The following is a 16948-nucleotide window of genomic DNA, read 5'->3' on the forward strand; positions in this document are numbered from 1 at the left end:
CTGCAGGGGGCACCTGACTTGGTTAGGGTCAAGGCTGGATTTTCCAGCTGGATCTCTTCTCTGGGCCTGTAGAGGAGCCTCAGCCCTAACCACCTTTGGAACCAGCCCAGGGCTGCGCCAAAAAGTATGTCAGAGCCTCTGGCTTCAGCAGCCCACCCTAAGCAGTCCAGATCTCTGACTCCTGTCTGGTCATCCAGACTAACTGCCCTCCTTCTCAGACAGACGTCTTTGAGGTCCTAGCCAGAGGCCCTGCATCCTTCAAATCCTGCGTCCCTCCACAGCAGCCCTTAGCACTAGGTGGCGCCCCACCAGAATGTGCGCTCCCTGAAAAGGGGTTCAACCCCAAAGAGAGGGGATGAGAAGGGAGAAAGGTGGGAAAGGAGAGAAGAGCGTACCCTAGTGGTGGGGGGAAAGACACAACAGGCTTCAGGTGGCAGCATCTCCATTTTATTCTCACATCCTTCACACCTCAGCTCAAAGATGGGCCCAGAACACAGACCCCAGGGAGTGGTCCTCAGCTCTCCGCCTGGAAGAGCCGGGTGGCTCTCTTGCTGGCTCCCGCCAGCTTCCCTCCACAGGGCAATCCCCCAGAGACTTCCTCCTCAGAGGGGGACGAACTGCTCCCCCACTAGGGCCCTGGCAAGGAGCTCGAAGGGGGTGCCCATTCCCCCTGTCCACAAGTTCATCCCAGCTCCATCTCAGGGTCCTCTTGTCCAAGGATTCCCGTCGGGCGCCTTGGCTGCTTGAGCTCTTGGGCTGGCGGAAGCCCCCACTGAGGCTCCAGCGGCGAGAGGACTGCGCTCTTGTGGTCCCTAGCCACACGTTGTCACTGGCTGAGGGAAGGGGCGAGGGGGCATTTCTCCTGTTCCTGCTCCTCGGGGCCTGGAAGGAAAAGCTCAGCTCAGGCCCCCTCACAGAGAAGGACCTCCCTGACCTCCCCCACTCCAGCATTCCGCCCTCCTCACAGGTCTTACCTGCCCACAATGCTGGTCCCAGATGGGCCTGACAAACTCACCTCCAAGTTTGCTCCAGCTCCACCTACCTGAGCACCCTAATTAAAACAGCAACCCAGCATTCCAACCCCCATCATTTGCCTCTTTTTTTCCAGAACATTCTCATCTCCCTGGTGACATAACGTTAAGCAGTTAAATGCGTCAGTTACTGTCTGAAAGCTCGGTGCCTTGAACTCACACAGCAGCTCCTCAGAAGAAAAGACTGGGTAATGCACTCTCATAAAGCGTAACCAAACCCAAACCCAACCCATAGACAGTTGGCCAATTCCTACTTAGGACAGAGTCCAACTGCCCCACAGGGTTTCAAGGTGGTTAGCTTTACAGAAGCAGATGGCCACAGCTGGTAGGTTCGAACCACTGACCTTTCGCTTAGTGGTCAGGTGCTTAACCTCTGCACCACCAGGGCTCCTTCCCCATAAAGGAGTGGTTGTGGTTGTTAAGTGCCGTGGCGTCGGTTCTGACTCATAGTGACCCTGCATAGGGTTTCCAAGGAGCAGCTGGTGGGTTTGAACCGCCTACCTTGTGATTCAAACTGACCTTGCAGTCTAACGCATTATCCCACAGCGCCACACCAGGAGGCCTCTATAAAGGATACAGCCTAAAAAATCCTATGAGGCAGTACAAGTCTTATCACAAAGGGTCGCTTGAACTCAGAATTGATTCTGGGGCACCTAACAAGGACCCCAATACTCCAGAACCGTACTGCCCAGTACAGGGCTACTGAGCACGTGCGATACCACTCATCCGAACTGACAGGAGCTGAAAGTGGGGAACAGACTCTGAACTTCCAAGACTAAACATGAACAAATGATGCAAAATACCCCACAGTGTCAAAGCTGTACACTCACAACATACGGAAACGCTATTTTAGAATGAAAGAAAATAGTCATGAAAATTAATTCCACCTGCCTCTTGTTCCCTTTTTTGATGAGGCTACTGGGAAATTGAAAATTACACACAAGACTCACATCCTATTTCAGCCACTAGAGATACTGTTTACTGTCTGTGCCCCCTACTAGAATGTTCCCTGTTGTATCCCCAGCTACCATAGGGCCTCACACTTAGTAAAGACTCAAAATCTACTTGTCAAATGAGCACATGGATGGATGAGTTCTGTCAGTAAAGCAACCCTGAGCCCCGACTCACCCTCTCGGCTGACATCGGCTTTGTGTTCCGCCAAGGTCTCGACAGAACCATCCCATCCCACACCTGGTCCTGGGGGGTAGAAGAGGATATGAGGTAGCCACTGGGCGACAGGGACAAGAGCAAAGGTGAGTGGAGGGTGTGAGACAGAAGGGAAGTCCCCTCCCACAAGGAGATGGTGGGTCCACAGGGAGGTGGGGGGCTAGCAAAGGCAGAAACCTCCTAGTCTCCCACCTGGGCGGCGCTGGCGGAATCGCTGCCGTGGGGTATCTCCGGGGCTGAATGACTCAGAGCTTCGCCCCACGGGTAACCTCGAGCTGAGTTTCCGTCGTTGCCTGCCTGCCACGTCCTGTAGGCACTGGGAGCTTTGGGCCCGGCGCATGGGTGCTGGTGAAGGGAGGCCTGCAAGAGCACCCAAAGGAAGTGTTCAGGGAAAAGTACAGACCGGGGCCAGGGCCCTCAGAGGGCCGGCAGGGAGGCTACAGGGTCCGGGAGAGGCGCTACTGCAGAAGCTTGACCGAGAGTTCCTGGGAATCGGGGTAGGGCCATCACCCTCCAAAGGCTAAGGCCTGAGCTGGCTCTGAGTGGACCTCCCCCTCTTGGACCCTCAGTTTCTTTGTCTGCTGAGATAAACAACCTCTCACTAAAGCCTCCCACTGCTCTGAGGTCCTGGGCACCACTGAAGACTGGGAGGACTGGTAGGTGGGCAGTGCAGGCGGGAGGGACCTCCGGCAGGGGCCCAGACAAAGGCATTGGAAGCAAACCCCTAGGCAGGTGGAGATGGGCAGCTGGGAATGCCAGAGAGAGAGGGAGCAGCCAGAGGAGTCAGGGTGGGGCCAGTGGACATGCGCAAGGGGCCATTCTGGTCACCTAGTACCCAAACCCACCTGTCCCATCTGCCTCCCTGCCCTCGGGGAGCTCCATCTCCAGGGGGCCCCCCAGGCTCATGGTGCTGCCAGTCCCATCGGCCCCCAGGCGCAGCACCCCATGGGAGCCCCCCTCCCGCCGGGGCCGCATCAGCCTCTTCACCTTGTCTGCCAGCCAGCTGCCCTTCCTGGGAGCAAGAGGGCACAAGATGGGGTAAGGACAAGGAGGAAGGAGGGAAAGGAGGGCCGTTGGGGGGGAATGGCTGAGGCCAGGCATACCCCCACTGGAGGCCTGCCCTGAGCTAGGGGTGAGGTGCCCAGCAGGGTAGGAGGACCCAGGCCCAGGGTGTGGGAGGGCTGGCCGCTCACTTGGTCCGGGGCAGGGGCCCAGGCTCCAGCACTCGGTACTGGTCCATTATCTTCTCCACCAGTTTCTGCTTCTCTCGACGCAGGGCATTCAGCTGGGCCCTGGTAGGATTGGGGCAGGAGGTGGGCGTGAGGCTGGAGGCTCACCACTCCTCCAGCCCCCTTGGCAGCCCCAGCCTTTCTCCCAGTGTATCCCCAGACAAAGGGGCCTCCAGACCCAGCTGGGGCCCCAACAGCTCACAGGTACTCGCGCTGCTCACGGTGCAGGTGGTCTCGACTTTCCAGACTGCGCTCCAGAAGCCCCCGGTTTTCCCGGCTCAGGGCCTGCACCTCTGCCAGCAGCTGCCGGTTCTCCTCCTCCTGGGCACTCCGCAGCTGTGTCAGCAGCTGGCAGGGGGCAGTCGGTAGGCCCGGTCAGGGGCCGAAGCCACCTCAAGGCAGCTGTGTCAGCTCTCCCAAACTACCCTTCCCTCCCACTGCATTCCTCAACGTGCACCTCGCATTGTGTGGTCAGTCGGCAGGCATTCAGGTCCAGCTGCTGGTTGGACTCTCGCAGTCGTTGGCTCTGGGCCTCCAGTTGCGCCCGTTCCAGCTCCAGCCGTGCCAGGCGGCCCCGAAGCTCCCCACGTTCACCCTGCAGTTCCCCTCGCTCCCGGGACACCTCCGCCAGCAGCAGTTGAGCTCTGCAGAGGCCAGAAGCTGCTATCTGAGGGGACATGCCCCCAGGCCCTTCCTGAAGGCCAGAGGAAGCAACGCAGAATCCTACAAAGACCAGGCAGGGACCCATTTCACAGATGGGAGCACTGAGAACCGGCTGCTACCTGTCATGCTCGCCCTGTAGTCGCCGCAGCTCCTCCTCCAGCCCCTGCTGCCGATGCCCGTCCTGCATCAGACGCTCTCGCTCAGCCAACAGGGCCACCTCCTGGGCCTCCAGGTTGGCGCGCTGGGCCTGCAGCTGCTCATGCCTGTAAGGAACAAGCCAAAGGTGCCCATCACCCTGACAGACAAGCCCCAGGGGGGACCGAGCAGCAGGGGAGGGGGGCCTGGTGGCAGGTGTGTTTTCCTGGTGGAAGGGACCTGAGAGAGTCTTTGGTGCCCCTGACAACTCACTCTACAAGTGAGTCCTGGAGGGGACAAACCTTACTTTATTACGAATATATTTCTTTCATTTTAAGACTAAGACGCGATGTGTATTTTCTGAGAGAATTCATACTAACTTTAGGTTGAAAGTGAGGAGGCCCTGGTACCATACTGGGTAAGCATTTGGCTGCTGACTGAAAAGTCAGAGGTTTGACCCCATCAGCTGCTCCTCAGGAGAGAGACGCGGCAGTCTGTTTCGTAGATTCCCAGCCTTGGAAACCTGTGGGGTGGCTCTGCCCGGTCCTTTGGGTTACTATGAGGGTTGGCAGTGGGTTCTCTTGGTTTTGGTAAACTGGATATAAAGCTGGGGGCATGGGACCACTGGAAGAAGTGTTGTTTGTGGGAACTCAGGGGTGAAGCTTGCTGGTAGGAAGAGCAGGCATGGCCCTTGACAAGGTGGGGCGGGGCGCTGGGTGCTGGCTCACCGGCCCTGCAGCTCCCGGTGGGCCAGTTCCAACGCCCGCATGTTGGCCTTGAGGTCTCGGTGCCGGACCAGCAGGCCCTCCAGCTCCGACTCCTGGCGCCGTTGCAGCTGGGCCAGCGCCTCATGGTCCCGCAGCAGAGCTTGCTGTTGCTCACGGGCCTCCTCCTGAGACCGCCGGGCCACCTGCACCTCCTCCTCAAGCACCCCCAGCCTCCGGTGCAGCTCCTGACCCTGCCGTTCCAGCATGGTCTTTTCAGCCTGGACACAAGAGGAAAGGGCAGAGGCTGGGGCTGGGGCCAGGCCGTGGAGGGCTAGGCGAGAGGTCAAAGGCAGGGATGGGACAGACAGGGTAAGGGAAGGGGTAAGGTCTGGTGGCTGGCTGTGGAAGAGGGAGCTGGAGATGAGGCCAAAAGGGGTGCAGATGGAGGAGCTGGAGCAGGAACCAGGGGAACAAGGGGGATGGGATCAGAGGGCAGGGATCAGTGTGACTGGGGGCTGCTGGCTGGGAGTTGGGGCAGAGAAGAGAAAGGCGCAAAATCATTATTTCAAAGAGTGGGCAGCAGTCAGAGCAGAGAAGGGCAGGGGCAGGACCGAGAGGGCACCAGAGGGCCACCCACCTGCAGACGGCCACTGTGCTCCTGTGCCCGCTGGCTTTGCAGCAGCAGCTCCTGAGCCCGCCCCTGCATGCTCCCCAGCTGTCCTTCCAGATGCTGTAGCTGTCCCCGCAGAGCTGCCTTCTCAGCCTCCAGCGCAGCATTCTGTCAGAAGAGGAAAGCTCAGCCGGTGGCCAGGTGGCCCAGCATCCACCCCCAGGCCCAGTCCCCCGGCCCACACTCACACTGCGCTCCACCTCGATAAGCCGCCCGCTCTGGGTCTCCAAGGTCCAAGGCCCAGCCTGCTTCTCAGGTCCCAGGCCCTCGGGGTCCTGGCGAAGCTGCAAGGAGAAGTCCTGGGAGGTCACCAGGGCAGTGGTGGTAGGGATGGTTGTTGTTATGAAGTGCCATTGAGTCTGTACGGCCCACAGTGACTTTATGCACAACAGAACGAAATACTACCCAGTCCTGCGCCAACCTCACAATCTCTGCTACGCTTGAACCCATTGCTACTGCCACTGTGCCAATCCATCACGTTGGGGGTCTTCCTCTTTTTCACTGACCCACCACTTTGTCAAGCGTGATGTCTTCTCCAGGGACTGGTCCCTCCTGATAAATATATCTAAAGTCTGAGAGACAATGACCATCCTGGCTTCTAGGGAGCATTCTGACTACTTCTTCCAACACGGATCTGTTTGTTCTTCTGGCAGCCCATGGTACTTTCAATATTCTCCTCCAACACCATAACTCTAATGCATCAAATCTTCTACAGTTTTCCTTATTCCTTGTCCAACTTTCACGTGCATATGTTGTTGTTGTTGTTAAGTGCCGTCGAGTCGGTTCCCACCCATAGCAACCCTGTACAGGGTTTCCGAGGGTGTAAATCTTTACGGGAGTAGAAAGCCTCATCTTTCTCCCGCGGAGTGGCTGGTAGTTTCGAACCGCTGACCTTAAGGTTCGCAGCCCGATTCGTAACCACTACGCTACTACTGGAAACACTATGGTTTGAGTCAGACGCACCTTAGGTCTCAAACTGTCATTTTTGCTCTTGAACACTTTAAAGAAGTCTTACGCAGCCTGGTGTGGCGCTGTGGGTTAATGCGCCAGACTGCAAAGCCGTTTGAACTGCAAGGTCGGCAGTTCAAGCTCACCAGTCACTCCTCGGAAACCCTATACTGGGTTGCTATGGGTCGGAACAGAATCGATACAACAACAAATACAGCAGATTTGCCTGATGCAATACGTCCATCGTTTGATTTCTTGACTGCTTTCATGAGTGTCGATGGTTGACCCAAGCAAAATGAAGTCTTTGAGAACTTCAATCTTTTCTCCATTTAACATGACATTACTTTACCGGTTCAGCTGTGAGGATTTTTGTTTTCTTTGCATTGGGGTGCAATCCATACCAAAGGCTGCGATCTTTGATCTTCATCAGTAAGTATTTTAAGTCCTATTCGCTTTCAGCAAGCAAGGTGGTATCATCTGCATATTGCAGGGATGGTGCAGGGGTGGGGGGGGGACCTAAACCAGAGGACTCTTAACCCTCCTGGCAGCGTTGGCACTGCCCTGCCCACCTTCATCACATGCCCCTCTCTGGTGGGATTTTCACACTTTTCTGCACTTTGCTGTGTTCCACAGTAGACCTGACCTTTGCCCAGGCTACTCACACCCTCCTCTTCCTCTGAGTCCCAGTCTAGACACTGCTTTCTCTTGCAAACCATCCCCATGCCAGGGGTCCCCCTCTCCTCACTCGGTCCTATTGCTGCCCTCAGCCCTCATTGGCTGCTCTCTTTATCCTAACTACATTGTGAGTGCCCGTCCCACCACCTGAACCCTGGGCCCAGCACACACAGGTGCTCTCTAATCATCTCCTGACTTACCATGCCAGTGGCCAGGCCACGAGAAAGTGTGGGCCCAAGCGACCGAAGCACAGGGGGCCAAACAGGGGAGCTCACAGGGTTCTGAGCATCTGACAAACGGGGCTGATGGCTGGGGGGGAAACAAAGCCCCCAGAAAGCTACACAATGCACAGCCTGAACAGAGCTGTTCAGCCCCCCGGGGAGCAGACTCCTGACTCCCAGCACCAAAAACCAGGAGCAAAGCCAGAGGGACAGGCATACTCAAGGCCCTGAATGTCTGCTCGTGGAATGGATGGGGTGGAGGAGACCCCCAGATCACACGTCCAGAAGCTCACCTGGAACAACTCCTCTTCCAGCTGCTTGGCCCGCGCCTTGAGCTCCAACAGCGCCTCCTCCTTGCTGGTGGCGGCTGCCTGCAGCTCCGCTTCCATTCGCTGCTCCAGACCCTGGTACCTACCAGGAGCAGCCTTGGTACCAGCCCTGCCACCACCAGCCAGCCCCAAGTCGCTGCCCACCCCTGCTCCTACCGGGCTCCCCACCTCTGATGCTGGCTCTCCTGGTCCTTCCGCCACTCCTGCCTTTCCACAGCTGCCTGTTCCAGCTCCCGCTGCAGGCATTCCAGCCGGGCCCCCAGTTCCTGGCCCCGCACCACCGCCTTGTCTAGCTCCTGGGACAGACAGAGGAGACTCAGGGCAAAGGGACAGCATCCACCCAGGGAGCAGGGCCAGGGGCAGGCAGAGACTGAGTGTTTTCACCCTTTGGGCCTCTACTTTCTAAACCAGGAGCAAAGCCAGGTGACCTCACAGAGTAGGTGTGAAGGAGCTGGGAGGCTAAGGAGGGGAGATCCCTGGGCTGGGAGTGAGAGATTCTCCCCGACAGGTGTCTTCACCTTTCTGAGCCCATGGTTCCTCGTGTACACAGGGAGAGGTGGGCACACCCTGCGGGCTGAAGCCAGTCCGGCAGCCATGAAGACATGAGGGGCCCAGTGTGGTGGGTCTGGAGAGAGCCCTTGGCCACCCGGGAGATGACCATAGAGGACTGACAGGCCAGGAACTCCACAGGCCCTAACCACACTGGGGTCCGGGCGGGGGAGCACTAGGATTTGGCAGTTGGGCCACACCATCGTGGAAGGGGGAGAGAAGCACACTGCCTCTGGGCTCCAGAAGGAGGTGGGTCAAACCATTCTGAGGTGGGGGGTGGGCCTTGACAGGATGAAACCACAGCAAAATGCATACTCTGACCGGATGCCCACCAAATCCTGCCACTAGAAACCAAGCCCACAAACTTCCAACTGTACTGGTTTCACAACCCAACCAGGGCCTCGCCTCTGGGGCACAACATTTCCCAACACCCTCAGTCCCGGCCTCCTCTGAAAAACTACAAGTCCCATGAGGCACTGCTGCTAGACAGACAGCACTAGATTCAGGGGCTGGGGACAGGAAGGTGTAAATGAAGAAGACTGGAATCTGAGTCCAGGCCCCTGACCTGTCTCCACAGTGCTCATAGTGCCCTCCTCTACAACACCACCCGCTCTTTACCCAGCCTGGAGGTTTCAATGCCCACCTGAACAGCCCACGTTGCCCTCACTTCCCTCACTTCAACTTGCAACCCACCCATCATCACCAAGAAACCTCACAAAACTCCCTTTTGTCCCCAACGTCTCCCACCGCTCTGGGTCCTCTGAGGCTGCTCTTCCAGCTGACTAACCTTCCTAGTCTTCCCATCACTGCCACCTGCTGGCATTTCCTCCTGCCCTGCACCATCCTGCACCATCCTCTCCTCACTCCAAGGACGTATACTTGTACTAGGAGCTTGCTCTGGTAGCGTAGTGGTTACAAATCAGGCTGTAAACGGCAAGGTCAGCAGTTCGAAACTACCAGCTGTTTCGCGGGAGAAAGATGAGGCTTTGTGCTCCCGTACAGGGTCACTATGAGTCTGAACCAACTCAAGGGCACATAACAACAACGAGAGCCTGCCTACAGCTGTCCCAAGCTCCCTACACTCATATTCTTACAGGATCCTACCAGGCAGGTACTGTTTTTATTCCAGCTTTACAGGTGAAAAAGCTGGCACTCAGAGAGGTTAAGTAACTTGGCCCGAGCTACTCAGCTGCTAAGTAGGGAATCTGGCTCTAACCCCATATCAGCCTGACAGCATGGACCCCACAGCCAACCTCTAGGCCTTATCTTCTCACAAGATTCCCGTGTTCTCTAGACCTCCCACACCCCTGGGCCTGTCTTGCCCCATGTCAAACCCCCAGACCTTCCTTGCATCTATAAAATTGGGGTAAAATGGAAAGAGTATCAAGTCACATGGTTGAGTTCCTGCCCCCGCAGGGTACCCTCACCCCCCCAGGACTGGGCCTGCAGCCTCCCTGGGTGGGAACCTCAACACACAAGCCTGACCAGGTCACTCGGTTCAAACCCTTCAGTGGCTGTTCTCTGTTTCCTCATTTTTAAAAGTTCCAACTCCTACTTTAGCTTAAAAGGAAGCTGGGGCCCTGCCTAACAGAAACTCTGCTTAATTCTCTGCCTCACTTTTTCCACACCCCACCTCACACTTCACAGCATTTGCTCCCACTCCCTCCAAACTGAAGGAGCTCTGGTAGCGGAGTGGCTATGAGTCGGGCTGCGAACCTCAAGATCAGCAGTTCGAAACTACCAGCCGTTCCTCGGGAGAAAGATGAGGCTTTCTGCTCCCATAAAGATTTTGTTGTTGTTGTTGTCAGGTGCCATCGAGTCGGAACCGACTCATAGCGACCCCATGCACAGCAGAACGAAACAATGTGTGATCCTGGGCCAACCTCACTACCGCTGCCACACTTGACGCCATCAATGATGCCACCTGGCTGATCCGTCTCGTTGGGGGTCTTCCTCTCTTTCTCTGACCCTCCATCTTACCCAGCATGACATCCTTCTCTAGCGACTGTTCCCTCCTGACAATATGTCCAAAATATGAGAGACAAAGTTTAGCCATCTTGGCCTCCAAGGAGCACTCTGGCTGCATCTCTTCCAAAACAGATCTATCCTCCAAAACCATATGCAGGGTCATTATGAGTCAGAACCGATTCTATGGCACACCACCACCCTGCAAACTGAGGCTCTTGCTCCAGGAAGGCTGCCCTGACACACCTAGGCTTTCTGTACTGCCCCATCTCCATCTGGGACTGTGAACACCTTCCCAAGAAGGGGGAGCCTTGTACACAGCCTGGCACTAGGGAGATGCCCTAAACATGTTTGAATGAATGAAGGTGTTTCCAATCCCTCCCTGTCCCTCTGCCTGCCACCAACCTCACCTGCCACCCGGGCCACTGCCACTGCCACTACCTACTGACGACCCAACAGGCCGGCCCTCTCCCTGCCTGTAGATAAAGTACGAACCTCTTCAGAAATCCCTCATCCCCACTCCACCCAGGCCCGAGTCTGTTTAAAACCTTAAAGTTACGACTATCCCCACCCTAAAGCTCAGAACCCACCCCATGAAATCCCTGTTATTCTCAGAAATCTCCCTGAAGATTCCTTATCCCACCCAGCCATCAGCTCCCCCTCCCACAGACCCCTGAAGCTGCTCTTACCAACCAACACAGTGTCTGATTACCCAAAAGACCCACTGAGGCAGCAACAAAGAGCTTGCCCGTTTTACAGGAGAAGTTGGGGTGAGGATTAGCTTGCCTGTGGTGAGATTCATGTGGTCTGGCTCCAGAGTCCACACTCTTATCCCATCCAAACAGCCCCCTACACTTGGTATCAGGGACAAAGGACATCAACTCTGTGTGATCTAGGTCAGGAATCCCCTTGGAGAGCAGGGGTGGGCTTGTACCCCTAGTCCCAGCATGGTGCTGGGCACTTAATGACTATTGGTGGAATTAATAAGGAGTCCTGGTAGTGCTGTGGGTTAGGCACTGGGCTGCTGACTGCAAGGACATCAGTTCAAACCCACCAGCCGCTCCCTGGCAAAGATGAGGCTGTCAGCTCACATAAAGGTTCACAGTCTTGTAAACTCTATACAGGGTCACTCACTATATATCAGAATCCACTTGATGGCAGTGGGTTTGGGGGTTTTGGTAAGATTAAGAAGCCCAAACTAATAGCACTTGACGTTAAGGCTGTCCTTGACCTGGTTTCCCGGCCCGGAACCCTGAACCCTGACTTACCTCCCTGAGGACCTTCTTCTCCTGCCGTTCCTTCTCAGCCTCCTCCAGGTGTCTGCGGCCCTCACTCTCCAGCACTTGCAGCTGTTCCTCAGCAGTCTCGGCCCGGGACCGAAGCCGAGGTCCCTCCCGCTCCCACTGCCTCCGCTCCCGACCTGCTGCAGCCAGCGCCTCAGCCAGCGCCTCCCGTTCCCTGGCAGCAGCTTCCAGCTCCCGGCTGGCTGCCTCCAATGCCTCCCGAAGCCCAGCCTGTTCCTGGGCCTGGGCCTCTACCTCCTGGTAGGCCTCAGCCTCTGCCCTGCGTGCCTGAGCCAGTTCCTCACAGAGGCGGGCAGATTCCGTGGTTCGGGTCTCCAACCTTCGGGCCTGGGCCTCCAGTTCAGCTCTGAGAACCTCAGCCTCTCTCCTTAGCTGGGCCACCTCCTCCCTCAGAGTTCCCTGCTCTGGGACACCACTGGCCAGGATCTCCCCTGGGATGGGCTCCTCCCAGACCTGGGTCTCAGGAGCCCCTTCTGATCCTTGCTGTGGTTGATTATCAGCTGTTTCTCTGATGGTTTCCTCTAGTCTTTGGTCAGGGTCTCTGGCCTCTATCTGCACACTGGACAGGTCCAGGCCCTGACCTTGGATCTCCTGCCCCCTCAACTGTTCTCTGAGGTTCACAGCTCCTGGTTTGAGGCCCGAGTCCTCCAGTCTCAGCCCCTGGGGCTCAGGTCCCAACTGCCCTGGAAGAGTCTCTCTCATCCCGGTCTCCCCGTGCGGCAGCAATTGGGCCTGAATTTCGATCTCTCGACTCTGAGATAGCATCCCAGCAGAGACAGGTGTCTGGAAAGGGACTTCATGGCCAGCTTTCTCCAGGGACTCATGCGTCTCCACAGCAGGGCCTGGATCCTGTGGAGTCAAGTCACAGCTCTGGAGGGCCACGTCTGCTTCCTGGAGGGATCTATCCATGGCCTGAGGGCCGGACTCAGATGCCTGGGGACACTCATCTGATCCCTGGGGTGCTGAATCTGATGTCCAGGGAGTCAGGCCTAAAGCCTGGGGGTCTTCATCCCCTGCCTGGGGCACCAGGCCCTGAGGGTTCGAGTCTGCAGATAACTCTGGAGCTCTGAAGTCCTCGCTCTGCTCCTCCAGCAGGGGGTGCTGGGGAAACACGGAAGGGACAGTCAGGAGGAGAAGGAGGTTCGGGAAGGAGTTATTAGGAAGGTAGGGAAAAGCCTCACCTCCTGCCCTGAGCTCCCCTGCAGCACCTGAAGCAGGTTTCGAAGCTCCTGATTCTCCAGCTCGAGGGTCCGCAGCCGCCCAACCTCGGCCTCCCTCACCTCGTCATGCAGAGAGGGGGCTGCTCCTGACAGGGGTGCTGGGGGGATGAAAATGAAGTCAGGACCCCATATCTATCCTTAGCCACCTCCTCACATACATCCTACAGAAACCTGGGAATGGGGCGAGGTCAGAAGCCCTCCATCACTGCAGGAAAACTCAGGCAGTTCCCACCCAGGGCCCCTATGCGAGGCCCGAGGCCCTCACCCTCCACGGGAGAGCTCGGGGGTGGTGGCTCCAGGCTGCGTTGGAGCGCTAGCTCCAGCTCCACGTTCTCCTCCGACAGCCGGTCCACCTGATGCCGGAGAGAGTCCAGTTCCTGACGCGAGGGTGGGGAGAAGAGGGTCAGAGAATCAGCAGCGTTAGTCATGGGGATCACGGATCAGCAGGGACACAGGCCCACCCAGCTGGGGTCCTCTGGCAACCTCACCGCATGCGCCTCTCCCAGCCGGGTCCGCAGCAGCAGGTTCTCGCGCTGGCTCTCGTGCAGCCGGGCACAGCGCTCACGGGCGGCCTCCAGTTGCCCCTCCAGAAGCGCCTTCGAGGCCTCCAGAGTCTCTGAGACCGCCCGCTCCTCCTGCAGGGAGAACAGAGAGAAAAGGGCTGCACTCGCACGGCTCAAGGGCCTCGCCTCGCTCCTCAAGCTTACTCCCATCCCTGTCTCTCTCTGGATCTCCCCTCTCCTCTTCATCTCCCCTCCCCGTTCCCACTTTTTCTCTTCCCCAACTTCCAAAGCATAGGAACCCTGGTAGCGTGGATTACGAGCTGAGCTGCTGACCACAAGTTCATTAGTTCGAATCTACCAGGCGCTCCGCGGAAAAAAGATAAGGCTTTCTGCTCCGGTAAAGATTTACAGCCTAGGAAACCCCGTACAGGGTCGCTGAGTCCATACCACTCAACCGCACACAATTTCTCAAGCTCCTAGCCCCGCCTCGCTGCTCTGTAAGCCCCACCCCCTTCTGCCAGAACCGCCTCTCGACCAGTCACTGCTCTAGGTTTTCTCACAAGACACCACCTTCCTGCGTGGGCTCCACCCTCTTCCCCCTACCTTTCTCGTCCATCTGCTTCGTCCCTCTTCCCCAGACACCATCTACCTCATTTGTGCTCACGCGTTTCACCTATCCTCCTTAAAGCCTTGACCTGTCTGTTTTCTCTGGACTCAATCCACCTCCCTGTTTGCACCGCCTCCTGGTCACACCCCTCTCCCATCAGGCCTCGCCCCTCACCTCCAGCTGGCCCTTGCAAGCTTCGGCAGCCCGCAGCCTCTCCGCGCAGCGCCGCAACTCCTCCTGCAGGCGGGGCAGGCGCCCGGCCCGCTCCCGCAGCGCCTCAGCCTCCTCGCGGTACAGCTCCGCCCGTTTGGCCTGCCCCGACAGCGCCTGAACCTGGGCAGACGGTGCGGAGCTGACAATGGCCAGTTGCGGGCCAGAGGACTTAGGGTCGCGAAGGAAAGGGTTGGGGGAAGGGAGACCATGGGTAGGGTGGAGCGGGGCAATGGCTGGAAGCAGTGAGGAGCACCTCCTGGCGGAGCCTTCGAATTTCTGCCTCCAAGCCTTGCACCTCCGTCTGGGAGTCCAGCAATAACTCGGCCTTCTCCTCCCTGGAGGAAAGCAGAGCTAGCTGGAGGGGGTGTGGAGGCTGCAAACCCCTTCCTTACCAGACCTGAGCCTGCGGCGCCCACGGACTCAGCCCCCATTCCGGCCTCATCTGCCCCACCCCCGCCAGATCCCCTTTCCCAGCCCAAGAGCACTTACAGCTCCAGCCGCAGCCGCCGCAGCTGGGCCTTAGTGTTGGCCAGCTGCAGGGCCAGGTGGTGAGCTGAACCCTCCAAGGGGGTCTGGGTGCGAGCCTCAGGCGGAAGAGGGGCCGGCTCCCTCTCCAGCAGCAGTTCTGCTAGCCTCTGTGTGAGTCAAGGGACAAGGACCAGGAGAGACCTGGGCCAAGGTACTCCACATGGAAACCTGGTCGTCAGTCAGCCCAAGACGCCAGACTCCCTCCCTCTGCTCCCCACCTGGGCCCCAAACTTCCGTCCATTCCAACACCTCTGCCACCCCCTACCTGGGCCCCCACATCCCGCTCCCGTGCCAGCCTTGACAGTGTCCCTTTCAGGCTCCAAGACAGTGTTTCCAACTCCGAAGGTTCCAGCTCCCCAGGCAAGGGCCCAGCCAGCGCCAACACCATGCCTGCCCAGGGCTGGCTCACCTGGTGGTGCAGAGAGCAGCTCAGCAGGAGCCCCCTGGGGAGGGTGCCCATCCCAGGCCATTGGTCCCACCCAGTACCTCCTGGATGTTTACAGCCAGCTTGCTCTGGACCTCAAGACTGAGACCCTGGATGTGACGGATGAAGAGTTCACGATGCTCACACTGCGGGGAGACAAGGGGCTGGTACAGGGAGTCTCCCATCCTCCGAGGCCCACCTGGCTGAACCCCCTAGGTTCCCACTGCTTACCTGCACAGACGCCCCCAGCATTAGCTGTAGGAGGCCTCCCAGTTCCTCCATCGCCTCCTCTGCAGGCACAAGCCACCGGGTCAATGGATGGGGGTGGGGGGAGGGATGGGGCAAAGGGACTGTTGGGGGGGGGAATACCTGAGAGGGGGTCAAACCCCAACCTCTGGAGATCAGGGGGTGGTAACAGGATTAGCAGCTGAAGCTCCTCCTGAGGGGGGAGGGGATGGAAGATATGAGGGGTCTTCCTGAAGCAGGCTCCCCATCTTAATCTTCCCCTACCGACCCTCACCTGGTAAAAATCCCTCAGTCGACCCCACAGTTGACTCAGGTTCCGGACCCTCCTGGCTGCAGGATCCTCATGGCCTCCCACCACCCGAGGTACCCCTCTGGAACTTGGGGCACTGTGGGCACAGGGAAGAAAGTATAGTCAAGTGTCCAGTCAGCTTCATCCCATCCAAGCCCTTCACCATCACCCAGGCTCCTCCCACCAGCTTTCTCTGCCCCTCCCCCATCGCCCCCTGCCGCCCCTTACACAATGTCCAGCACCCGAAGGAGGAGGGCCCCATCGCTGAGTTGAAAGAACCTCCTCTCGGTACTGAGCCCCTCTTCCTCCTTTTCCTCCTCTTCTTCCTCCTCGTCTTTACCCTGGGGCACCTCCACCTCCCCCACCAGCCCGGCAAGTCCCAGAGCCTGTAGGGAACAGAGAGGACTCAGCTGAAGCAGGTAGGAGCCCCTCCCCATTGACCTACTCCCATGGGGCCCAACCCCCACCCCTCACCAGTTCTCCCAATACCTCCCCGCACCTTGGTCTCTTTCCTTTCACCACTACTGCTGGGACCTTGCCCACCCTCACATTTGGGCCCGCCCCTACCTTTAAGCCCCAGCTCTGCCCATAGCAACCCCTCCCACTGCTCACTTCCCCTCCAGCCCCACTCCCTCCCACCTGCCCCCCTCACCCAGGTGGCCAGACTTCCACTCAGGAAGTCTCTGAGTCTGGGCCCCTCGCCCCACTCCATGCTGGCCTTGGGGTGTTTGCCCCGCTGCGGCAGCTACACCTGACTTGAGAGGAAGAGGAAGTCCCCGGCTGGGGGATCCCGGCCCAGCCACCGACACCCTGTGCAGCTTCCTCCTTCCGGGGGCAGGCGGGCCTCTGCACCCCCGAGCCCTGCCTGTGTCCCCACATCCTTACCCAGCCAGGCGAAGCCTCCTCTGCTCACCCCAAGCCTGCTGCTCCATAGAACTGGCCAGAGCCACCTAGAGCAAGGCCTGCCACAAGGAGAGTGGGTCTTTCATTCTTAGGGCTGAGACCCCCAAGAAGAAGACTTAGTGCCTGTGTCCCCAGGACCTCTGTAGAGCCCCCAGACCTTGCATAGTGGTGGTGGACAGGGACTGGGGACAGAGAACACAGGAGACCTGCATCTTCATCTTGGGATATTCCAGGCCCTTCCCACTCCCTTTGTTGTTAAATTTATCTACCCCGCCCCTCACTTGTGGGCCCATGTTCAGATACCACCTCCTCCAGAACTGAATGAACCCCAGCCAGAATGAGCACCCCTTCCCAAGTCCTCCAGACTCTACATCCACTGGGCTGGGCCTGGCTCTCCCTGGTCAGACCTTGACTTCCATCCA

At 58.1% G+C, this 16948-nt stretch overlaps 1 protein-coding gene across 1 annotated transcript; it reads right to left on the bottom strand.

Moving 5' to 3' along the window:
* Nucleotides 1-826: 826 nt before the first annotated feature.
* Nucleotides 827-16335, bottom strand: CCDC88B (coiled-coil domain containing 88B). The gene is made up of 27 exons (XM_006860977.1): nucleotides 16276-16335; nucleotides 15852-16009; nucleotides 15609-15720; nucleotides 15458-15527; nucleotides 15320-15378; nucleotides 15151-15234; nucleotides 14930-15073; nucleotides 14626-14771; nucleotides 14390-14471; nucleotides 14098-14256; nucleotides 13302-13448; nucleotides 13079-13190; nucleotides 12775-12911; nucleotides 11558-12694; nucleotides 7944-8071; nucleotides 7740-7857; nucleotides 5791-5886; nucleotides 5570-5710; nucleotides 4954-5210; nucleotides 4210-4353; nucleotides 3885-4071; nucleotides 3630-3775; nucleotides 3392-3490; nucleotides 3044-3210; nucleotides 2376-2558; nucleotides 2160-2228; nucleotides 827-882 (listed from the first exon to the last, which is right to left on the bottom strand). Exons 1-27 carry the CDS (start codon nucleotides 16333-16335, stop codon nucleotides 827-829), a joined length of 4398 nt encoding a protein of 1465 aa, XP_006861039.1.
* Between the last annotated feature and the right edge of the window lie 613 nt (nucleotides 16336-16948).

The sequence above is a fragment of the Chrysochloris asiatica genome, unplaced genomic scaffold (assembly GCF_000296735.1).
Source record: "Chrysochloris asiatica unplaced genomic scaffold, ChrAsi1.0 scaffold00040, whole genome shotgun sequence".
NCBI classification, from domain to species: domain Eukaryota; kingdom Metazoa; phylum Chordata; class Mammalia; order Afrosoricida; family Chrysochloridae; genus Chrysochloris; species Chrysochloris asiatica.